The sequence below is a fragment of the Hemitrygon akajei genome, chromosome 2 (genome assembly GCF_048418815.1).
Source record: "Hemitrygon akajei chromosome 2, sHemAka1.3, whole genome shotgun sequence".
NCBI classification, from domain to species: domain Eukaryota; kingdom Metazoa; phylum Chordata; class Chondrichthyes; order Myliobatiformes; family Dasyatidae; genus Hemitrygon; species Hemitrygon akajei.
In genome coordinates this window covers 100,459,464-100,485,888 of record NC_133125.1, presented here as the reverse complement: position 1 = coordinate 100,485,888, position 26,425 = coordinate 100,459,464, and the positions used below count along the sequence as shown (strand labels likewise).

Below are 26,425 nucleotides of genomic sequence, written 5' to 3'. Positions count from 1 at the left end.
ATCTGTTGAAATTAAACAGACTAAGTAATGCCAGTTTCCATAATTCATTCAGAGAGTAAACAATGTCTCTTCATATCCTGAACCAAAAGCTTTTTATTTTATATTTCGTGTCACTAAATATGTTGCACACTGCCTTCATGGGTCAATCCAGGTGATTCAGTTTTATTGAAATAAATCTCATCTTTACATGTGATTCAATATTAATTTCACCCCAAAATAAATTTGCCAGGAACTTTGCATATAAAATTTGGAGATGGCAGTAGAAGTACCTGAAAAATAAGTAAATGGAGCTTCCCAAAACAACTACATTTTCCATTCATTTCTCAGTATGCCAGGTATCAGAAGGGGAAACTTCCTGATCAAAATATTAATCCATCGTCCATGGACTTCCTTATGTAAATAGGGAGAAAAATTTACATTGCAGTCTATTACACATGCACCAACTGCTTTTCTGTGAAGTTGAAATGTTAAAAAATGGAGTATCTCAACAAATACATTTCAAAATGTAGGTGGAGGAATTTTTCTGAGCAATACATTTCTTTCAATACTCTCAAAAATTTTCAAGGAATATTTTAAACAGGGAGCAAAATTTACATTGCAGAAATGTCTCTTGCATTAACACAATTAAATAATGCATTAATCACTTGCCAATTCAAAACTTACCAAGAAGGTTGGCTCCTAGCAAAGGGAGGTGTGGTAGCAAGGAGTTGTTCAATTTTGTAGGTCCTGTTGCATGCCCAGCAGCTGAAATAGGTAGCAACGATTCTGCCATTGACATGACTGCTGTCCCACCAAGAGTTGAGACAGCAAGTGCTGCTACTGATGATGTGGTAGTGGTAGTGGTTGCTTGGGATGAGGTTGCTATGGAAACCTCAGAATGATTAGTACCATGGTCCAAAGGAGAGTGCAGAACACTTCTCAACAGATGGGGATTCAGGGCCATTAGTCCCGGGGCTGCTGTGACAGCTGGGAGGAGGAGCGGGTTTGTAGTAGTGTCATTGCTTGAAAGGCTTGGTAAAGGGTTCCCCAGAGGGTTTGTCAAAAGGGTTTCTGGTCTGTTACTAACTAATTGATTGCTATGTAAATGATCTGGCATGGGTTGGATCTGTGTCACTGAAGGTGAAGGGTGGCTTTGTTGCTGTAATAAATCTGGGAGAGTCAAGTTAAAAGATGTAAGGGGTAGCATTGTAGTCTGTGTCTGGTTTTGAAACAATGTTGCCAAAAGTTGAACAGGTTGCAAAGTCTGTCCAGCCAAATCACCGGGAAGCAAAGTCAAAGCTGCATTTAAATTTGGGTTCAGAATTCCCAAAGGGTTAACAGAGACTTCTCCCTTGCCATCTCCGGATGTAGGTAACATGTTCAACATATTCTGGTTCAGGAGCTGTTGCTGGTTCATTGTTAGAGGAATGGACAGAGAGCCAAGGAGATTTGGGTTCACAGGGTGGGTATGATTGCTACTTGTAGGGACAGCATGTCCAAACTGAAAAGCCTGGTTCTGACCAATGATGGGAAGTGTGCCCCCCATGGGGACCTGACTATGCAATGCATTTCCAGCTGCTGTTGTAACTATAACTCCATCTTGCAGAACGGATGTTGTCTTGGTAATGGCAAGTTGGTTGGTGCCAGCAATGGCCATGGATGCTGACTGGCCAGAACTACCTGAAACCCACAGACAGGTTAAAGATGAGCAAAATATCTTAATTTGTTGTTTTAACATTTACAGCGAATGCAGTTCACTACTTATTTTTACATTAACAATTCAACACGGGAATTAAGATTGCACAGAGATTTGACTATCCATTTCTCAAATGATTTCAAAGGGAGAACTGTCACAATGGCTAGCTCTTCATTTTGTCTGTTAAAACTTGGGCATATCAAATCCATTCTAAAAACATTTAAACCTAATAAGCTGTGAACAAAAGACTATTAAATACCACAATGACAAAAAGGTTTCACTCACAATAAATGTAGGAATACAAGACATCCAAATTCAAATCAACAGTATAGTCAAAACAGAATGATTAACAGCGATTAGAACTTATAGAACCAAAACATGTTTTAAAAAATGAAACACACACAAAATGCTGCAGGAACTCAGCAGGCCAGGCAGTATCTATGGAAAAAAGTACAGTTGACCTTTCGGGCTGAGACCGTTGACTGTATTTCCCCCCCCCCATAGATGCTGCCTGGCCTGCTGAGTTCCTGCAACATTTTGTGTGTGTTGCTTGGATTTCCAGCATCTGTAGATTTTCTCTTCGCATTTTTAAAAATGAAAGCAGGTTCCAAAGTAAATTTGAGATGAAATAATGTCAAAAATTTTGAAAGCAACTAATTTTTTGTGTGGTCAATTCTTCATATTGGCTTTAAATGATTTTTTTTTGTATTTCAGTTGACCAATTTACATTTTTTAAACGTTAAGTTGCTGTTAATTGCTGTTAAGTTGTTGCATTGCTGTTAATCGTTTCCATTATAATCTACCCGAAACACACAAGACAAAAATAAGTTATTCCTGAAATTTGCACTTGAAGATAAAAGTGAAATTAAAGTCACTGATATTCTGAGCTGCCTTTGGAAGTCTGTTCATTACACTACTTCACTACAATGGGGAAAATGGCAATGCATTAATACAAACATTTGACAAATATTTAAGTGGATCAGAAGATGGATTTGCCATTGGTCAAAGTCAAACACAACTCAAGTTTTGGCATCATGTTGAATGTTTGCATTAAGTATAATGGGGGTGGCTAATGGTCAGATCTTTTTCTCCTTGGCTTCTTGAAGGTTCTATCAATATTTTGGAGCAGAAGAAGAATAATTCACCTGGGAACTAAATTATGTGCATTTGCCTAAATTATTGGCAAACAAAACTCCACACAAAATACTAAAACTTCCTTTTCAAAGGAACCAAGAATTCTGATGGTTTAAAAAAGATTGTACATGTAACCAGCCAGAGCAGTAAAATGTTATCAGCATCAATTTGATGATTCAACACAACTTCAACTGCAGTAATATTACACAAAGTCACTGCAAAAATCTTTTCATCTAAATCAACATGATGGCACTTAAAACAGTATAACTGATTAATTTATAGGATTTGATTAATAACAATTTTTGACAATCAGCTTCAAGTTCTTCAGTTGTATATGCACTTCATATTTTAATTGCTAGAATAATTTAAAGCACATCTAAAGTAACCCAGTTAGAATATTAAGAATAAGCTTTTACTTTTAACTAGGAAAAAGCATAGTTTGAATCTTCATAAGGACTGGCAAATTATATACACCAGAATCTCTGATCTACTACACATGGAAAACATACTCAAGAAATTCAGTGCTACAAGCTTCCCCAATTAAGTAACACTTGTGCTGCAAGTTTCCCCAATTAAGTTACACATATGATGGATCTTACGTTTCAACTTACAATGACAAATCTGCAGCATCAACTAAAATAAATGGTTTTGAAAATACCCAAGCAATCTGATACCAATACTTATTGGCCTAATGTTTTTTTTTCCTGGTTATTTGAAGGCAAATTGCCAATTATATTTTTCACAATGCTATAACACTAGGATAAAATTCATTACATTAATGGGATGAGATCCAAATGTTTATTCCATAATTCCATTTTTAAAAAATCAGTAACTGTCACAATATCTAAATGTTGAATACCTTTTACACACAGAAAAAAATATAGTATTTCCTAAGTAAAAACTGAAAAGTGATTTATTGAAATTACCACAAAACTTTCCTACAAACAAAAAACCTAATGACAGTTTGAACACAATGGTCTGGCTGTTTATAATGCAGAGATACACATCGTCTCCAGGGGCTACACAATGCAAACTAGTAAGGCTTAACAGAATGGATAAGAATAAATCACAATTGAGATCAATTACAAATCACATACAAATCACTAATACACAGATCAGTTCACCCCAGATCACATGCTTCTGAATGGTTTTGCATTTGAATTAACATTAAGCTTTAATAACCACTTGAGACTCTACTCTTGAGGGAAATTCCATTCCTTTCAGAAAGCTCACAACTTTAACTTGTGAATCAGTTGCTGAAATAGGAAATTCAAGAGTTTCTGCGGATGCTGGAAGTCCAGAGTAGCACGCACAAAATGCTAGCAGAACTCAGCAGGTCAGGCAGTATCTATGGATACAAATAAAAAGTCAACATTTCTGGCTGAGACCCTTTATCAGGGCTGGAAAAAAGGGGGAAGGAGCCAGAATAAGGTGGTGGGGGGAGGGAGAGGAGGACAAGCTGGAATGTGATAGGTGAAGCCAGATGGAAAGGGGATGAAGTAAGAAGATGGGAGATGATAGGCAGGAGAGGAGTAGTAGTAAGAGGCCACAGTAGGGAATAGAAGAGGGAAGGGGAGGGGGAATTACTAGAAGTTGAAAGCAATGTTCATGCCATCAGTTTGGAGGCCACCAAGATGGAATATGAGGTGCTGTTTCTTCAACCTGAGAGTGACCTCAATGGCAGATGAGGCAGCTATGGACTAACATGTCAGAATGGGAATGGGGATAGGAATTGAAATAGTGTGCCAACAGGAAATTCTGCTTTTTGCAGATGGAGCTGACCGAGGTGCACAACAAGCTGTTCCCCAATCTACTTCAGGTCTCACCAGTATAGAAGAGGCCGCATTGGAAGTATTGGATACAGCAGACAACCCCAACAGATTCACAGATGAAGAGTTGCCTCACCTGGAAGGACTGTTTGGGGCCCTGAATGGAGGGGAGGGTGGTGGTGTATGGGCAGGTGCACCACCTCTGCTGCTTGCAGGGAGGGTCAAATGGATAAGGAAATCACACTTGCATAATTCCTGTGGAAGGCGGAGAGGGGAGTTAAGGATGTGTTTCGTGGCAGGTCACGTTGGCGGAGTTGCAGAGAATGACATGTTAGATGCGGAGACTCATGAAATGATAGGAAAGAACAAGAGGAACTCTATCCCTGTTAAAAGGTGGAACGATGGGTTAGTGTGGATGTCCAGGAATTGGAGATGTGTGAGAGGGCAGCATTAATGGTAGAGAAAGGAAAACCCCATTCTATGAAGGGGATGGCCTTTTTACAGGAGACATGGTGAGAAGAATGATGGAGACAGATCAAGAAAGGAGAGAGGTGTCAGAAATGGATCAAGTGAATGTAAGGGTAGGGTGGAAGTTGGAGGTAAAGTTGATTGAATTGATGAGCTCAACATGGGTGTATGAAGCAGCACCAATGCAGTTGTCAATGTAGTACAGGAAGAGTTGGTGAGTATTACTAGGGAAAGCTTGGAATATGGACTGATCTACATAGGCAACAAAAAGGAAGTCATTGCTGGGACCTATGCAGGTGCCCCTGACTATACCTCAAGCCTGAAGTAAATGGGAGGTCCCAAAAGAGAGACTATTGAGGGTGAGGTCCAGTACCACCAGACACAGGAGGATGGTGGTAGAGGGAATTAGGTGTGTCTGTTGAAATGGAATCTCTTTGAAAATGGACATAGCTGGGTAATTTAAAGGGGTGTTTTCAAATAAACAATGTAATTAATATTATACATAAATTTATAATAGCATTTGTTAGGGCACTACAAAGGAAAATTAAACAATTGCATTTATTCAAAAGTAGCAAGGATTTGATGTTTGAAAACAGGAAGCCTAGAAAAGTGGTTAGTAAATATTTTTCCCACCTGGAATAGATATATCATACTTCACTGGGACTTTTGTCCTTCTCAAAACGTGCCCCAATTTAGATTACCTGTATGTTGCAACTTCAAAATTTCCAGACAATGAGTTGCAGATCACTTGAAAGATTGCTTAATCTTCATACGCAGTAGTTATCAAATCAAATTTAATGCAAAGAAAGAGAACACATTTTTGGAGATGGCAAGGGAGAAAATAAAATGTACAGTGAATGATCATAAAGAGTACAGAGGAACAAAAATTGAAGTTGAGTGGACATGCTATTAAGACCATAAGACATCAACAGAATTAGACCATGTTGTGCCATTTTAATTATCCCTTTCAACCCCATTCCCCTGCCTTCTCCCCATAACCTTTGATGCCCTTTTTAATCAAAAGCCATCAACCACCGCTTTAAGTATATTCAATGTCTTGGTCTCTACAGCAGTCCAAGGCGATGAATTACACAGATTTACCATCCTCTGGCTAAAATAAATCCCTACACTCCACTAAGAAACATTCTCTTCATGTCCACTCTACCCAAGCCTTTCAATATTTGATGGGGGGGGGGGGGGGAGAAATTACATTGAAACCTCATTCTTCTAAATTCCAGTCAGTGCAGACCCAGAGAATCAGCAGACTATCAAATGCTCCTCATATATTCCCAGAGATATCCTGGTGAACCTTCTCTGGATACTCTCCAATGCAAGTACATTCCTTCTTAAATAAGGGGCCTAAAACTATTCACTGTATTTCAAGTATGGTCAGACCAATGCCATGTAAAGCCTCAGAACTACACCCTTGCTTTTGCATTCTAGTCCTCTCAAAATGAATGTTAACATTGCATTTGTCTACCTTACCATGGATACAAGCTGTAAGTTAATCTTTAGAGAATTTTGCACAAGGAATTCCAAGTCCTTTTGCATTGAATTCTGCATAGACTTCCCTACAAAGCATTCCATCTGTCACTATTTTCCCCATTCTCCTAATCTTATCAACTCCTCCAGCAGATTCCCTGCTTCTTCTACACTACCTGCACCTACACTATCTTTGCATCCTCTGAAAACTTGGTCACCAAGTCATCAATTGTCAACCAAATTAGTGAACATGGAAAGTAATATTCCCAACATCAGCCCATGTGGAAAACCACTCATCAGTGGCAGGAGCCCAGAAAAGTTCCCTTTATTCCACTCAGTCTCTTGCCAGTCAGTCAATCTTCTATTCATGCTAGAATCATTTCTGCAATACCTTGGGTTCTTATCTTGATTATTAGTCTCACGTGAGGCACCTTGTTAAAGGTCTTCTGAAAATCCAAGTAAACAATATCTACCGACTCTCCTTTGACGATCTTCCCTGTTATTTCTTCAAAGCATTCCAACAGATTTGTCAGGCAAGATTTTCCCTTAAGGAAACAATGCTGAACTCAGCCTACTTTATCATGATCTTCCAAATACCCATAAACCTCATTCTTAATTATGGACTCCAACATCTTCCCAACCACTGAAGTCAGCCTAACTGGCCTATAATTTTCTGTCTTTTACTTCCCTTCCTTCTTGAAGAGTGGAGCGACATTTGCAATTTTCCAGTCCTCCGGAACTATTCCAGAATCTAAAGTTTCTTTAAAGATCATTACTAATGCAAACACAATCTTTTCAGCTACATCTTTTTGAACCCTGGTACAGGTGATTTAGCTGCCTTCAGACCTTTCAGTTTCCCTAGCACCTTCTCCTTAGTAACGGTGACTACAATCACTTCTGCTCCCTAATTTCCAGAATACTGCTGGGGCCTTCCACAGTGAAGACTAACAGAAAATACTTAAGAGTTCGCCTGCCATTTCTTAGTCCTCCATTACTACCTCTCTCGGATCATTTTCCAGCAGTTCTTTATCCACTCATGCCTTTCTTTTACTCTTTATATATCTTAAAAAAAAACACCTTTGGTATCACTTATATTATTGGCTAGCTTACCTTCCTATTTCATCACATTACTCCTTATTGCTTTGAATTATAATTTATTATATTTGAATACATGTTGACCTACATTTTAATAAATAGTTTGGAATACAGAGCACTGAACAAATACAAATCACCAGTTAATGTGTTGTCAGGAAATAATGCTTATTCTCGACGTCTCACTTTGGAAGATTGTAGGCATGAGTTTGCTGAAAGGCTGTGGTTAAAAAAAGGAAATATTATGGAAATTGAATTCAGGAGAATTTTGGGACTATCTGGTGGAGATGTTCAAAGATGTGAAGGTTTGTTTAGAATCAGAAGATATTTTTAGTTGGTGAGTTGTTCATTAGATCATTAAGAATGAAATTAACTTGTTAACAAAGTGAAGCTATATCATACTATATACTATATGATGGAAATTAAATTATAATAGCTTTTACTTGAACAAAAACTTTCATGTTAAACAGCATGTAAAAGGATAATATTCAGAAACCTGGAATATGTGCAGTTAGCTAAAATACCTTTAATTGTGCTGCAAAATTTTATAATTTCATGATAATTCCAAGACGAATATCATGAGAATATCACAATATTCTTCAGTTTATCACACAGTACTGTGTGTAAAATTTATTGAAGGGAAGATTTAAGACCAAATTGGATGGTAATTTGTGAGTCAGATATACCTTGAAAAAATGGAGCTGTTCAGGAAATTTCTTTGTCTCTCTGGTTCAGCAAAGATTATTGAAAAATAAACATGATTGAATCGGAGCAATATGCACAGAATGCTGGAGGATCTCAGCAGCTCAGGCAGCATCAATGGAGAGGAATAAACTGTCAACATTATGGGCTAATACCCTGGATTGGAAAGGAAGGGTGAAAAAGCCAGAATAAGGTGGTGGGGGTGGGGAAGGAGAACAAGTTAGCAAGTGATAGGTGACCAGTCTCTCAAACCCCTCCCCCATTTCTCTTTGTATTTCCCTTTTGCCCCTTCTATTAGTGCCTCATTCTAGGGCCCCTCCTCCTTCCCATTCTCCCATGGATCATTGTCCTCTCCTATAAAATTGCTACTTTGATGGTATTCTGACTTCCCTCACCTGGGTGTAAATAGGTGGGTGAGGAGGGAGAAATGAAGTGAGAAGCTGGGAATGGATAGGTTTAAGAGGCAAAAGGCTGAAGTAGTAATTTGATAGGAAGGACAATGGTCCATGGGAAGGAGGAGGGGTGCTAGAGAGAGGTACGGATAGGTGAGAAGAGAAGGGGCAAGAGGGAAACAGAAAAACAGGGAGGGGTTTGTGGGTCTGGTTGAGCTAATGGCAAAAGAGTTAGATTACATCAGTGATCATAGAGTTTGAGTGGTGAGAGAGTGTCCCACTGAACTCCCTAAGTGAAGATTTAAACTTCTTCAGGGCATGGCTCAAAGAGACTTTGCAGTGAAATAGCAAATCATAGACACATTATTCGATTGAATAGTAAAAGGACTATTTCATACATTTAGGAGTTGACATTCCACTGCATCTTCATTTCAATGTAGTTCGTGGAACGGAAGGATAAAGGGGAAGTAGAAATCCATTCAACGCAAGATTAAATATGAAACACAAAATATCATCACTTTGCTTTTAGACAATTGATTCTTTATGTCCAAATACTGTCTCCAGTTACAGACTGGAACTCATTTCAGTTGCATATCTTAACAACAGATGAATAATCTGAGGTAATTCAAAATATCAGGAATTCAGAATGACCAAGTGTCCTGGGCAATGTCTATTTTATTTAGCCAGTCACAATATTTGTTTTCCCCAACTGTGAGTCACCTTAGGACATTTTGCTTTGTGATGAAGGCACCATAAAAATCAAACACAAGTTGCAAAATTTGTATATTTGAAATAAAACAGAACATTGACACTAGAGTCCCAAGAGGTTCGGTCACCAGCTTACACAGTATCAATACAGCTAGAATCAGTTGCAAAGTACATCTCTATTTATCAAATACTTTTAAATAGTTTAACATATACTGTAGAATCAGAACAATAGACCTAGGCAGATCTCCACATCAAACCAGCCAGACCTGAACAGTTTATTGAACTCACAGCATCACCAAAGGCTCCAAAATAACAGATCAATAACATTTAAACTTCATTACCATGTTCACATTTCTGAGGCACTGCCTTCAGCCAGATGCCTGAAACCATCTTTTGATTTTTTAGCTATGTAAAAGCAATTTATTATTAGAATAATGTTTAAACTTCTAATTTGTATTTTATGATGCATTTTACTTAGTTAAATGGTTTTCATCTCTTATTGTTAGAGCACTGTTTATTTATAACAGAAGAGACATTTTGTTGAGGCATACAATCATACAATTTTTTCTTAAATTTTCTTTTATCCTGGATAACATTTTGCATCAAATGTTAGTGCTTCTAGCTCTCACACTGATCATTCTCATGGAGAGCACTGGTACACAATTCTAAGAAGCATTTCAGTGCATGGCTTAAGTAGGCCTTTTCCAAAAAAATGTTGATACAAGTATGTCAAATATGTACTGACAAAATTCACCTCATTAACAACTTTTTCTTTAATCACATTCAATTTTTACAGTTACTAGATAAACCACAGGCAAACAACTGCATGCATCAAATTCTAACCAAACAGCTAAGTGCAGAGAGGTTTTATGGTTTTCCGTCAACAGCCCATATTCAATAATATTTTACTAAAATGTTTAAACAAAAATGTCAATTTTCTAAGTACATGAGCACCTGCCTGGAAATATTACAATCATGGGCCACTGAATGCATCATGAACTTAAATCAATTAATTAATGATACAAAGTAAATAGTGTACACATTCATCACAAATTAGCTGTAGTCTAGACTAAACTTAAGGGTTATAATTCAGAATTGTAGTGATTCAGTTGTCAAATCATTAAGTGTAAAAACTAGTTGATTTTTCTTTTCTGAACTTATATATACAATTTTTTCTAAATGTACAAAAATGTTAACTATACAAAATAAAAGAGGTTATATACAAAAATAAAATAATATTTATATACACCTACATACTTTATTATAATTTTTTTTCAAATTCTCCAGAGCAACAACTAATCCTATGATATTTCCGAATGTCATTATATTGAGCAACACAAATGGTATTATGGTAACAAGTGAGCACACACTTTCCTACATGCCGGCTAGTAATACTAAATGAAAACCATTACACAAAAGTGGAAATGCATCCAAAATCAAGTTACCTGCTCTACTAATGGAAGAAATGAATACAAAATATGAGGATTAAATTAGTCATTTTGAATGTGGAGTCATAAAATGCATGGGATAAACAATAAAATTCTACTTTATGATTTTAAATAATTCTGTTTGCATTTAAGACTAAGAAAATAGTTATTTAGAACTCTGTAAAGTTGTGGAATTATCACAGTGGCACATGATTTGAACATGGATATTTTCACTTGTGCTTTTCATACTCTTAATAGCCTATTTTGGACCACAGACAGCATTCTTGAATCAAGTAGTAAATATAACAGCTTGATTAAACTTATGTGCTAACAAATTACTTCTGCTGTCACCATCTTGGCAAAATATTTAATTTGTGTAAGGGGGTTTATATCACACTTTGCTTGCACCAAAACTATTGTTTGCCACTTTCAACAGTCAATACATAACACTGAATATTGTTTACTGGAAGGAGAATTATATGCTAAAGTAGGGAACATATTACAGATTATATACAGCACTGCTGAAACAATATCCGGAGTATTGTGTAGTCTTTGGCCCTCCATTTAAGAAAATATGCTAAACTATTTGTTGCAATTCAATATAGTACCATGAATTGGTGGGCTGTCTTACAAGGTTAGAAAGGCTTTGTAGGTTTTATCTTCAGGAGTTTAAAAGGACAAGAGGAGACTTGGCTAAAACTTTCAAGATCTTGAAGAATTTTTACAGTGGATGTGGAAAGGACAGTTTCATCTTGTGAGTATATTTAGAAAGGAGTGGCAGAGAAGCCATTTTAGACAAAAAAATTGTGATTTTTTTCCATAATATTATTTATTCTTTGAACTTTCATTCTCCAAGGCAGCAGAAACAGGATCTGTGAATATTTCTGAAGTAGAGGTAGACTGACCCTTGTTAAGGGAGTATATGATTACTGCTGATCGGCAGGTATGCAGAGTTGATCTTGTTGAATGGTAGCATAGACTAAAGAGGCCATGTGGCCTACTCCTGTTCCCAATCCACCTGTAACTTTTGATATGCATTTTCTCATAGAATCCTGAATAACCCTTAGTTTATGAAGTTTATGCTAACCTTAAGTAGAAAACATACTAGGACTGCATTTTGGCAGTCTTATGAAAATCATTCTTCAAGCTTCCGCCTCCATATTACAATACAGCACCTGGAGAAAGATGTCAGACAGTAGTGCATCACATCTTAATGTACGTCATCCACACAGCTCACTGCAAAATAATCTTATACTTGATGAGGCAGGTGACACTCATTTGAACTCTAAAAAAGTAATTGATTTAGAATGACAATTGTCCACATTAATTTTCAAATAAGATACAAGATGGCCTTAGTTGACACAAACAAACCACTGGGTTGCATTTGTCAAAACTCAGCTCCGATTACCACTATGTCATTTTGTTTGAGCCATCAATCCTTCGCATGTATTGATGGATATAAAAAATAATCCAGGATTTTTAGTTACCGTTGTCACTTCTGTGCTTTTATCTTCTCCTGTGGTTTCATTGGGTCACAAAACTGTGTCAGATTACATTCTTCACTGAAATTCAGTTACCATTTTGAATGCTCATGTAAAGGAAGATGCAAATACTTGCAGAAAAAAATCCTTTCACATTCCCCACAAAACAAATTATTTTTAATGAGATTCTATTCCAAATTAAATCTAAGCTCTGGATTGGAAATGAAGATGTATGATGGTATCAAAACATTTTGAAGAGATTAATAGAAAATGCAAACATCAATTACAATGCCAAAGGTTCTTGAGATATTGATGAGACATGCAGCAAGCACATTTTCAACAAGTTACCTTCAATGACATTTTCACAGTTAGAATTTGATCTATATGAAGTACAATTTACTTTGTTTGAATTTTGTGCGGTCTATAATTATTTATTTGGTTTGTGTGATGGGGAAAGGTAAACAGGCCCAGTTCCTACAGCACACAAGCATACCTCCTGAAAGGTTGACCAAGGAACAACGTTGTCGTCTGTGGAGCTGTCCATGGGATGGACCATCCTGCCCTCCTGACAGAGGATAGCATTGATGAGGGCAAGAAAATTGAGGAAAAAGTTGTTACAAGTTTAAAAACCAACATACACATAGCAAAAAGCCAATGATAATAAGTACACAGATATACCCCACCCCCGCCACACTGTGGATTCTCTTCATTTATTGTCACGCAGACGTAATTCAATTCGGCCAACACTGTATGTAGATTAAGAGTACATTGTTCTGTTCATTTTGATCAGCTTTGTTGCTGGTTTGAGCTGAAAATCTATGAGAATGAAATGCTGATTCCTGCAATTTTACTTGTCGCTGTTTCTTTCTGCAGAGAAATACAACTAGTCTGCCTAAAATATGTCCCTCTAACAGTTTTGCTTATTTGAGACCAAATGCAGTTATAAAGGATGCACAACAATTACAACAAAATTCTTTGTACATATTCATCCTTCCTAGAAAGCATGGGTCAAACTAGTTAACAATTCAACTTGTGCTTTGTAAAGTCTCGAAAATATTCAGCTTCTATAAAGACCATGAGCATTTTTGCTTCATCCTCTCCCCTTCACAAGCAAAATGGATAGAAAACAAATGGATGATACTTTGTTAAACACTTGGTTTCAAAGGACATATGAATAAAAAGAAATACATTAATTTAAATGAAAAGGGTACAGTGAATCAAGAGTTCGATTGAAACACATGCTTGTTTTCATTTCTTTTCCTACTCAAAAATTCACATTAGCAAAGGTGAAAATGATCTTCATAAGGATTCAAACAAATTAAAGCTTAGCAAATATTGGTTAAGTTTTTATTCATCACACACCAAACATATAGTCACATGAAATGAAAAATGAATGTGTTATGATTAAAAGAAAATTAAATGAATGAATGAAACCATTAAAGCATGAGCCATATTAGAACTCTGCAGTTTAATCTTGAATATCTAAAATAATATAGAAGTTACTTCCCGCTCAAGCTATTTAGCTACATGTATCTGTGTCAGTGAGATGATTGCATCTATAAGTTATTTGCAATTTACATAATAGTACTTGGTAAATATCCGAGGAACCTTGTCATATAGAAAACATTTCAATCCTTGAACCAAAAATGATAAACATGTCAAAACATGTGCCCAGAGTTGAAGTTTGTGACAAAATTTGATAATAAAGGTTTAATAAAACAAAATTCAACAGATTAGTGTAAAACCATACCTGTGTCAGCACTGGTTTGGCTACAAATGCCACTACTGTTTGGTACCATTACTGCTGAAGAGGCTGCAATTCTTGAATGATGGTTGGAATGCAAACTATTTCCCAAAGTCATTCCAGATTGATGAAGAAGCCCACAATTGCCACCATCATGGGGCTGTCCGACTAACCCAACAAATTGATTGTTTAGGCCCTGACAACTGTGGATTAAATTACTATTTGTATTCTGGCAAGGAATACTTTCCCCTCTTGTTAAATTTTGAGCTGATAGCTGAATGGAACCTGAGTTCAGACTGGTATTTGAAAAGTTATGTTGGTTGGATGAACACGGAATACCTGTAGTGGAACCACCACAACTAGCACTGCTATTGCCACTTATTTGAGAACTCTGTGAACTCATAGACTGAAGTAACTGAGACATGGTGTTATTCATAGACACAGATGAATTCTGTCCTTGTTTCCTTAGAGAGTCGATCACAGACTTTGGAACTCCTGAGCTGCTCATCTGAGACTGTTTCAGCATACTCAATACTGTAGGGGTAGCTTGCTTCCGCTTTCTTAAAGGGTCCTTTTGCTGTGCCATTAATTTGTCTCTCAGTGCTGCACGTCCACTTTGACCTTCATTAACTGAAAGCAGCATACTTGTAGTTGGTGGAAACATGGTATTTAAAGTGCTGTGTCCTTCACTATTGCCACCACTGCTAACTCCACCACTACTGCTACTACCAGACAGTTTGTTTTGATTAGCTAGCTGTGCTTTGGCTGCTGCTGAAAGTAAACTGCTTGCTGGAAAGGAGGCAGCATTATGCTGGTTCAAAATTTGATTCAAGGGCATACCTAGCAAACCAGGCTGACCCTTTTGTTGTTGTTGTACACTTCCAACAGAGACAGATGGAAATAAAGGGTTATTTTGAGGATTTAAAACATTGTTCATTCCAACCAACAGTGGATTAGAAATATCTTTGTATTGATGAAGTAGTCCATCAGGCTTAGTAGATGGACTGGATGGCATAGATGGTCTTGGAGAACCCATGGATGACCTTGGCGATCTTGGAGGGACTTTTATTCCACTGCAGCTTGACTGGGGTCCTGCAGGTGGCATCATTAAGCTTCCATGATCAGAGGATGTGGATGATGACCGTGACCTTTGTGGAGATGCCTCAATTCTTCCCATTACAGGTCCAATCATATGTACTGGAGAGGTAACTGGAGCAGGAGACACAGATGTTGAAGTTGAATGTTGAACCCGTGGTACATGAGTTCCATGATTTACTGGGCCAGGCTTAACTGTTGGCAATGGTAGATTGCTTGGCAGAGGGACAACAGCAGGAGGCATGTTTACATTCATCATAGGTACCTGAGAGTGCATGGTTGTCTGGAAATTTGATGTATTAATAAGTACTGGATTAGGTTTACTCGGTATAGGGTCAAGGATACCTAATGGATCTTTTTCTGAGGGCAATGGCTTTTTCTGGAGAGCACATGATGTTGGGGGTCCTTGGGGAGGTTTGTGAAACATAATTCGTGGCATATCCATATTTGATGAATAATTACAAGAGGGTTTTTTCATTACTGGACTTTTTGTAGTCATAGTCGGTGAAAGAGGTATAGAAGTCCTACCAGCCATTGCACAGGATGAGTGGGATGAAGAATTCTGTATCAGAACTGTGGGCGGGGAATGGGGAATTCTATTTACGTGAATAGGACTGGAGTTTGGCCCTGCATGAAAGCCTGGATTACTTCTTGTAAACACATCAGGACTTCCCATTGTATCAGTCCTGGGAGATATAGAACCATCTCCATAGATCTGTGATCCTGATGATGCTGGACTGGACAGACCACCATGACTTCCACGATATGGAGACTTTTGCCCTTGATCATTGCTACCCAGTCTTTGCCTAGAGTAACCATGAAGTTCTTGCTGGGGACTTCCACACAGGTCCTGTTGATAAAGCCGTGCTGCAGCATTTGGGCCCCCCATCAATTTAGGCAGAAATGTATTCTTATAGTCTGGCACTGCAGAATTTGTTATTACTTCTTGTGACTTATTTCTCATTGCTCTAGGAGTTGCAGCCCGTGATTGAACCATAGGTGCTCCACCTGGAGGGGGAAAAAAGGCATAGTCATGAGCAAAGAATAAGGATGATCACTCTACTAAGGAAAAGGATTATAATTCTTCACTTTGCTGCTCCTACTTACCACCTAAATATTTACCTTGCCTCACCATGCCCAAGTTAAAATTGAGCTAAAAATGGAAAATCTGGGTATACTGGGGTTTGGGGGAATTCAAAGAGAGAGGGGTTTGGTGGGAAAAGTACAGAAATTGAAGGATGCTAAGAAAGGAAAACAGCCAGAAAATCACCAATAACTACTGGCTGATGAACTTGGTTGAGTCACAGGGTGTTATGAACAGCTGTTAAAGACAGGAGTGTGTGTGGCTGTGACAGCCTCCTGTCAATGTTACAGGATGTTCAAACAATTCATGACACGATAGACTTGGTTATAACATGAAGAACAATTAAAAAGAAGAAAACACACCACATAGTTTTGCTGAAATAACCAGAATGGGCCAATCGGTATTTGAAAAATTTTCACAAAAAAAAAGTGAAAATGGCTGTTAAATAATCCTTTTGATGTAGGGAAATGAATGTACATATTAACATACAGCCTTAAAACAAAATTCCACTTTTGGTAACTTCAATAAATATTCTTTTCACATCTACGTTTATAACTCAAGGTTAGATAAATAAACTTGCACATAAAACAATACTCTAAAAATGCACAAATTAAGATTTTAAATTAGCACAAGCATTCTTCTCCAATTTTATCTACATTGACAGACTCTTGACTTAATAAAGCCCCAATCTACCCAGACATGATAAAAACAAGGAGTAGATTTTCCTGTATATCTATTGCCAACTGCACAGAATGCATTTTGTATTACCAGCTGCTGTATGTTGTCATAAACTCATCAGTCAATGTGGCTACAATAACTTAGTCATTATCCTGAACGTCACAAGTTCAAGTGCCAGAGGGGCAAATGGCAAAATAACAAAACTCCAGTAACCCTTGTATTTGCCATACGTAAGCACAATGGCCAACGAGTTGTTCTGAAAACCCTTCTGGCTCACTTATGTCCTTTAGAAGCAAACTGCTACCATGTTAAAAATCTGGCACTTCTGTGAATCCAATTATTAACTTTGAAGTTTAATTGCAATGCTGCAGGTCTAAGTATAAATAGGTGACAAAAACCAAATCAATGTTACTTGTACCTGAAGAACAAAAATTTAACCAAGGATTTAAATGTAAGTTGATACTGCCAGTACTGTAGAACAAATGAAAATTTAGTTTCTGTCCCTGTCGGGCAGCCCAGCAATTGAAGAATCAAAATTCTTAAACACAATTTGTACTAAAATATACCTGGAGTGAATTTAAGAAACTTAAATAAAAACAGAAAAAAGCTGGAAACACACAAGTATGGGTAGTTTTAGTTATCTGTTGACACATTTCCAGATTTTTCTAAATTCTATTTTCTAACATCTTGTAATATTTTGCTCCACATAAAACTTAAAACCAATAGAGCCTTCTACAGAATAAGACAATTGAAAACTGAACTCTGCATAATCATAGAAATAAAATCAGACAGCACAGAGAGGCCCACACCACTTATTTGTGCCCTTTCTCACCAATCCCACTTCATTCTCCCTCACATCATAAGACCATAAGAGATAGGAGCAGAATTAGGCCATTTAGCCTATCATGTCTTCTTCACCATTCCTGCATGGTTAATTTACTATCCCAAGAATATTCTTAAGAACTTGCTTTCATTCTACCATCCACATATGCACAGTTAATTAATAACAGTCAATTAATCTACTATCTGATCAGCACATATTTGGGATGTGGTAGGAAAATGAAGCACTCGAAAGAAAGCCACACTTATAAGGAGAACGTGCAAACCCCATACAGGCAGTGCTAAAGATCAGGATGAACTTGGAGCTGAGGCAGCAGCTCTACTAGCTGCTACACAAAAATTAATAACAACAAACCATGGTTTTATGGTTACCCGATTCCCCCCCTCTTTTTTAAGGGTACTTATTTATCTGAACTCCCAAGTTCTGTGATGGGACTCAAATTTGTGTCTCTATATCTATGGCCCAAGCTACTAGTTACTCATCCAGCAACTTTACTGCCCACTAATTATTACACTCTACAATTTTTCTTCAATGTCAGTGGTCACTTATGTTAATAAAGGCTCCTCTATCCATACTGAGACACAAAACAGTATTAGATATTCCCATCTACTCAGTTGCCAATAACATTGAACATAATCTGGAATACCAGTTGTTGATTTTTTCCATTCATTCACTCATCCCATTTGAATAGCAGTTTAAATCATTGAATGTTTTATTTTAATTATCCAACTGTGTATGTTACTCAATTGAAAATGGTGTTTCACCATTGCAATTTTAAATTTCTACTGTGCTTCTAAGGAATCAGAATACTTTACTGCTAGTTACTAAAACATCAGACAGTCAAAGAATAAAAAACATTAAAGATTGCAAAAGTTAAAAAAAGGAGACTCTGCAACTTGCAAATAACACAAACCACAAACCACACTGAGTCCTAAACAGATTGAATATTTCAGTTTCTGAAGACTTACTTGTTCCACCACCTGGGCTTGTTAGAAGCAAGGAGGGATGTGGTGTCTCAATACTTTTATGTAGTGTAGCTACAGCAATGATTTTTCGCTTATGGATGCAAAGTTTTGTCAAATCTTCATCAGCTTTGACATCCTCTGCTGTTCTTTGCTTGACGGTTGCTCCAGGATCAAAAGTGAACACCTTAAATCAAGGCAAAACTTCTTTTATTACTTCACTGTTACAACATACACTTTGAATGTAGTGATATTGTCAGGGAAACGTAATTCATTAGGGGGACTAGCACTTTCATACAAGTATATAAACACAATCACTCAACATATTGGCCCTTCACTCTGCTATAGAGATGCATAATGAAATTGCTAATTTTTAAATATTCCAACAGATTCTTTCATCAATGTGCCTATCCAAGTCTCTTAAATGTCTCTAATGCTTCTACCTTCACTACCTTGGAGTGCATTCAATGCATTCACCACTATGACATCCCCATATACTTTTCTCCAGTCACCTTTAAATTATGCCGTCTCATATTAATCATTGTCACCATGGTGGGGGGGGGGGAGAGAGAGGGGGGAGTGCTGGCTGTCCACCAACTTCTTTATACACCTCTATCATGCTCCTTCATTCTAAAGAATCCTAGCTCACTCAACATTTAACCATAAGACGTGCTCCTCATCCAGACAGCATTTTAACAAATCTCCTCTGCACCCTCTCCAAAGCTTCCACATTCTTCCAATAATGAGGCAACAAGAACTGAACACAATATTCCAAGTGTGATCTAACCAGAGTTTTATAGAACTGTAACATTACCTCGTGGTTTTTAAACTCAGTCCCCTAACTATTGAATGCTAACACACCATACACCTTCTTAATGACAATATAAAAATGCCCAGCAAATTAGAGGGATCTTTTGAGGTGGACCCCAAGATATGTTTGTTCCTCCACACTGCTAAGAATCTTGCCTTTAACCTTCTACTCTGCCTTCAAGTTTGACCTTTCAAAGGGAAACATCTCAATTCTCCACTTCCCATTCCAGCTCTACATCCTATCAATGGCCTGTTGTAACCTATGACAATCTTCTAAACTTCATGTTGTCTGCAAACTTACTAACCCACCCTTCCAATTCCTCATTAAAATCATAAAGAGCAGGAGCCTCAGAACAGATCCCTATGGAACACCACTCATCACAAACCTCCAGGCAGAATATGCTCCATCTACAACCACACTCAAATCATTTCCAAATCCACACTGCTAAGTTTCCCTCGATGGCGTGCCCCCTGACTTTCGGAATGCGCCTACTATGGGGAACCGCTTCAAAAAAAAAAGACAAAGTCAGAATACAATGTTTGCAATGTAACTTTGTAGATGAAAATGTATTTTAAAAAAACTAAGACATTTTTGTATGATGCAACCTAATATCTGTTATAACTCTAATCTGTTCAATTTCAATAAAAAGCAGTATAAAAGTTATCACTTTGTTTGATGTACAGCATAGATATGAAATGTTTGTTATTCAACCAGTTTAGCTTGGTGGTTGAATTATTTCTTAAGTAACTTAATAATAATTTCAAGATTGTCCATGAAATAAACTGAATTCAGTATTTCTGGTGGTTACTGTTAATTTAAAAAAAATAGCCTGTAGGGTTATAGATAACACCAGAAAAACTATATTCATTGAATATCTCCATTTTTCTAATAAGCTAGATAATAGGGTGATTTCTAGAACTGTTATAGCCCTGGTGGTCTTGGCAAGATAGCTCAGGATTTAAAGCAAGCTTACCAACACAAGGTGAAAGCATCTCAAATATTAATAATTCCAGATAAATAAAGTGCACATTGATATAGCTCTTCTTGGTGAATGAAGCAACTCCCTGGTGTAATGAAGAAAAACAAAACTGCTGATTTATACCCATCAGAATAACTGAGTAATGAGGTAAACTATCAACTAACACTGTTTTTTAAAAAACAAAAGAGGAAATGAAGTTGGTTGTTCTGCCTTTAATAGTGCAATAGAATCTTTACTGAAGCTGACATTTGGACTGCTGCACACAAAAGCAAGTTTTCAACATATCATTAAAATATTATTCAAAACATTATTTCTTACCTCAAAAGGACAAAGGAAAAGAGATTGCAAAGAAAGAGGAATCTACAAGCAGTTAGAATTTTAGTCTGGCTGAATCAATTCCAGCCAGTAATCCTTAGATTTAACACTTAGTGAATTACTGAGAAAATTCATTAAGCCACAAGGAAGCAGACTATCTTGTGCAGGACTACATCTATTCATCACTAAAGCTTGGCCCTAGAGCCTTGATTGTGAAGGCCCTTCTAAATCCTCCAAACAAGAAATCACTTCTCTACACTAGGTAGCATTAGAAATTTCAGCTTCAAATAATCAATGCCTTCATCTGCAAAGCTCTTTCTATAATTATTTATCTTTCAATAGTGCATCACAGCATTTACGCCAGTCCTATTCCGAATTTTCTTCCATGCCTATAGCTGAGTTATGCCATGTTTAAAAAGGTTGGGGTCCATTGCATATATTCTACTCACTTCCTTGGCTGAGGCACTTAAGATTCACAGACTCCAACTTCCTCGCTCATCTCTTACTTCCAGTATATTCAACTCAACGAAACATTCTATATCAATATTTTCTCATCACTGTTGATCTGAAAAGATTTGTGGCACTATTACTTACCCTTGCCTTTCACTGTCAAGTTTCTCAATTCTTTAAAAAGCAACATGGTCAGACAGCTCAGTATTTTGAATCTGTGCTTCTTTTAAACTTAGGCTCTGCCAGATATGACTTTTTATTTTAACTACACATTTGGTGCGTGTTACTGGAGACCATGCATATACTCTTATGATGCTTAATAATATGCATTGATAAACAAATAAAGACATTGCTTTTTGTTATAGTTCATATTATACAGAAATACTTTCCAACTTCCTATTACCTTTGAAAGAATAAGAGGACACTCCAAGCCACACTTGCAAGTTCCATCAGTAAGTAGATATGTTTTTACTTGCTCGATGCAGGCCAATACCGAGCCACTTGGACTAAAGGAAAAACAAAGATATTGTAAAGCTCTGAACACATACAAGTTACAACTAAGAGCTTGATGCTAATCTATTTTAACCAAAATTAGGTCTTGATGGCCTAAATGTCTCACTTGAAAACTGCTTTGAGTTGTGAATGTGAGACAGAGAAGTTTGCAGAGCCAAAGTGAATTAAATTGCTGAAGGTTGAAGTCAGTAAAATCAAAGCAAACATGATAAAAAGGAAGTGGATTAAAGGGTGGGAACAGACACATGTCATAGAATTCTACACCATTTTGAGTTCTGAGGCCCTATAACCATAGAATGGAAGGCAAAGCACCCAAAAGTTCAAACAGGATTAAATAGCACATTATCACTTGAAAGAGAATTGCATAGAATACAGGGTCAAATAGTAAGATATTTAGTTTATCATAAAAAGGAACTACATTCCCTCTTTGCTTTCAGATCAAGCAAGTCATATTGGCAGTGACAGTGTATTTCGCATTTCCCCCTCCGCCTCCTACTTTCAAATCTCTTACTATCTTTCCTTTCAGTTAGTCCTGACGAAGGGTCTCGGCCCAAAACATCGACAGTGCTTCTCCCTATAGATGTTGCCTGGCCTGCTGTGTTCCACCAGCATTTTGTGTGTGTTGCTTGATACTTCTCCCATTTTCTCTCCTCCCCCTCCCCCACTTTCATTCACTACAAACTTCCAGATAATTCTAGTTGTGTTTGTTTACATCTGGACATTGTTAAATGCCCTCCTATTGAAAAATACTGCAGTCTAAAATAAGCTAGACTGATTATCAAAATAGGTGGTAGGAAAGGCTAGGTTTGCTCTGCAAGAGTTCAGATGAACAAAAGGAGACTCAGCTGCAACATGCAGGAACCTGAGGTTTTGATAGGAAGAATGCCTACTTTTGTGAAGAAGTCTAGAACTAGAGGTTTCTGTTTAAAAATGAAGAATCACCAGAGGTGAGGCAAATTTTATTTTCTATCAGTCGGTTGAATTAAATACCAAATAGTTTTAACACAGGTGTAGGTAGGTTCTTCACATGAGGCAAAAGGTTATCAAGATTAAACAAGGATATCCAGTGGAGATTGTAGTCACATCAGCCACTATCTTATTAAATAGCAGAGCAGGTATGAGCAGCCAAGTGGCCTTTCCCCCATTCACTTCAGAAATTCATATGGTTTTGGCATTGAACCAAACCAAGCTCTTGAATGTACATCAGATCAATGACTTGCTACTGCTAGTGCAACCTCATGTCAGTTGGTGGCTTATCAACTTCAGGCCACAAATCAGCAATTAATTGTGAAGCAGAAATCACTATCACTACTGTCATAATTTGGATTTACAAAGCATCTTAGAAGCATAAACTATCTGCATTATTTCAAGCTGCTTTTGTCAAGCTTATGAATTTGACTTGGAAATTCAGTGGTTGAGAACAAAATAATTCAACTGAAGAATAACTGCTATATGCTTGTTTTCAAACAAATGTCACTGTAAACTGGACTTCAGTAATATTCTCCTTTAAACCAGAAATTTGCAGGACTTGTTCAGTTGGTGTTATAACAGTCTTGAGAAAATGTTATGTTGATGGTGTCACTTTGCATTTGTATTATCAATGATATTCCATTGACACAAACAGCCAAAGATCCTATAGCACTGCTCAAAGGTTAGGGGCTGCGAGGAGAGTGGGAGGTTCTCGTGGACTCTGACCAATACAAATTCTTTCTGCAAGCAGCACCACATAAGTTTAAATGGATTTACATTTTTCCTACTGCTTTTTAAACAGTTTTACCAAGACAACAATGGCAATTCAAAACAAGATGGCACCTGCACCATAAAATAATTAACTAGTTCTACAGCAGTTCAGATTCAAGAAAAGTACTAAAACTGTATGTTGTTTCTTTTCTAAAGATGACAAAGTGAATTGAAAACCATTGAAGCAAAGGATCCTGTGTCAGTTTGATACATATTAATAGAGGATAATTAATTAATAATTTATGAATTAATAATTAATAATTGAGAATACAATATGCTCATTTAATTACTGAAGGAGAAGAGGTAGTTTTCATATATTTGTAATCAGTAATGAGGACAGTTTAGTGATCCATCAACATTTCTGGTTTTATTGATAAGAAATCTGTTTACTGCTTATCACATTAATCTTAGAAGCAACTTGTTCATGTGTGGCAGTCAGTGGTATATCCATTTGACAAACTATACCTTCCATTGTACACTAAATAGCCATAATTACTATGGCACTCACATCTATATTATTACACAAAGATTAACATTAAAAACCAAAGACAGCTAAACTACTGTTACATTCATTACACCCACCAATGTAGCAAAGTGTAATATGTCTGAATTCAAATAAAATTGAATTGTATTTTCTCATATGCTGGGGAAAAAAGTGTTTCATAATGGTTAATGCTACGCAATGTAATTTCCAAATGTAGAAACACTGCTCCCTCTAATGATAAAGCTAGATGGCAAGTTTAGTGTCAAGCCTTGGCTCAGTAGTAACACTTTACAATTGAAGCTTCAAGGTCTACAGAAGAGCTCAAGCAAGCCATATAAGTTAATATCTGTGTGTAAAAACTGTTTGTGGAATTTGCTGTCTATTGCGTTTTTGAAGACAATGACACTATATTTGGCATTCAGACATCAGCCATAAGTCAACCTACTTTATTCATTAACAAGTTTCTTGCTTCTGTTAATGGCTGAGGGAAAAGAATTAGGGGAAAGAGAGACTGGAATCAACAAAAGGCAGAGATTGTTAGGAAGTCCATCATAGGGACTTTATTCTTCCTCCTATCATTTTACATTAGTTACTTGAACAGGGTTGGTTGCCAAAACAAAGGAATTTCCCTATACGTCCCTCTGACAGCCAGAAGTCAGTTCCCAGTTAGCCTAGACCAATCAAGAGAGCATATTTCAATGTAAGGGGCAGGTCTATGCCAGCTAGATAATACTTCCAGCAGGTGAAGTAGATTGAGTATATGATTTGCATTTAAAAACTGTCTAAAAAAGATCTTCTAATAGTAAGCTGTGTGTTAAAGGGTGAACAAAGTATTTTGGCAAACATGCGGAACTCCGAAGTTTCCACATTTTTAATGCATTTGTACAACTTGCAGGTCTTAGATTAGGGAAATAGGTGAAGAAGTGCCAGATGGAATTACAGTGTAGAGAAGTGTATGGTCCTGCATATTGGTAGAAGGAATAAAGGCAAAGACTGTTTTCGAAATGGGGAGCAAATTCAGAAATCAGAGGTGCAAGGGGACTTGGGAGTCCTCGTGCAGGATTTCCTGAAGGTTAACTTGCAGGCTGAAGTGGTGGTAAGGAAGTCAAGTACAATACTAGCATTTATTTCAAGAAGACTAGAATATAAAAGGATATAATGCTAGGAGTATAGTGAGCAGTTTTAGGCCCCTTATTGAAGAAAGAATGTGCTGGCATTGGAGAGGGTCCAGAGGAGGTTCTTAAGAATGATCCCAGAAATAAAAGGGTTAATATATGAGGAGCATTTGGTGGCCCTCTATACTAGGAGAATAGAAGGGGATTTTCATTGAAATTACTCAATATGGTGGGGGGGGGGGGGGGGGGGGGGAGAGTCAAAGGCTCGATGGCACAGCCTCATAATAGAAGAACATCCCGAGGAGAAATTTCTTTAGCCAGAGGGTGGCCAGTCTGTGGAATTCATTGCCACAAAAGGCTATGGAGGCAAAGTCATTGGGTATATTTAAAGTGGAGGTTGATTAGTAAGGGCATTAAAGGTTACAGGGAGAAGGCAGGAGAATGGAGATGAAAGAGATAATAAATTAGCCAGTAGATTCAACAGGCCGAATGGCCTAATTCTGCTTGCATGTCTTGAGGTCTAATTGTAATTTAAAGTCTAAAATTCACCTCATATCTCTTTGCAGTTTGTTCACATGACTTGTACAGCTTTTTAAATGGCTTCTACATTATTCAGAAAAATTCTCTGGATCTGGTGCGCTTTCAGAGAATTAAAGCTGCGCTGCTGGAACTACAACCATCACACTAGAAAGTCACTTTGCATAACAATAACAACTCTAATACCTTGCAACTAATGCTACAGAGAAAAGACCTCCTTGTAACTAATTTACCTCATTTTTTTGACACAGAAAATCTCTTAAATGCTATTTTTGGGAGCTATGCGTATTCTGTTAGAGGTATCACAGAGTTACAAATATAATCAACAGCAAAGAACATCATGAATGTAAATACAGATTTTATATGTGCACATAGAATTGAGTTTTGAAGATAAATACATGACAGAGTTTTTTGAGGAAGTTACCAGGAAGGTTGATGAAGGAAAGGCAGCATTTGTTGCTGACATGGATCTTAGCAAGGCCTTTGACAAAGTCCCAGATTGAAGGCTGGTCCAGAAGGTTAAGTTGCTTGGCATTCAGGATGAAAGAGGAAATTGGATTCAGCATTGCCTTAGCGAGAGAAGACAATGAGTGATAATAGATGTTTGTCTCTCTGACTGGAAGCCTATGACTAGTAGTGTGCCGCAGGGATCAGTAAATTTGTGGATGACAACAAGATGAGAAATTTGGATAGAACATTGATGGGAAGGGTATGGAGTGCTATGGTCCAGGTGCAGGTCAATGGGAC

General features: G+C 37.3%; 1 protein-coding gene across 8 annotated transcripts in view; it reads right to left on the bottom strand.

Moving 5' to 3' along the window:
• Positions 1 to 26,425, bottom strand: part of mbd5 (methyl-CpG binding domain protein 5) — a 233,351-nt gene that overhangs the window by 68,750 nt on the left and 138,176 nt on the right. For 7 of the 8 annotated variants that reach the window (XM_073026059.1, XM_073026115.1, XM_073026079.1 and 4 more), the window contains 5 exons: positions 21,693 to 21,795; positions 18,741 to 18,921; positions 14,081 to 16,177; positions 12,824 to 12,895; positions 664 to 1,659 (listed from right to left, as the gene is read on the bottom strand). In XM_073026059.1, the coding sequence (XP_072882160.1) occupies positions 664 to 1,659; positions 12,824 to 12,895; positions 14,081 to 16,177; positions 18,741 to 18,921; positions 21,693 to 21,795 (3,449 nt within the window). The remainder of the gene's footprint in view (positions 1 to 663; positions 1,660 to 12,823; positions 12,896 to 14,080; positions 16,178 to 18,740; positions 18,922 to 21,692; positions 21,796 to 26,425) is intronic. The other variant, XM_073026122.1, reaches the window with a different exon arrangement.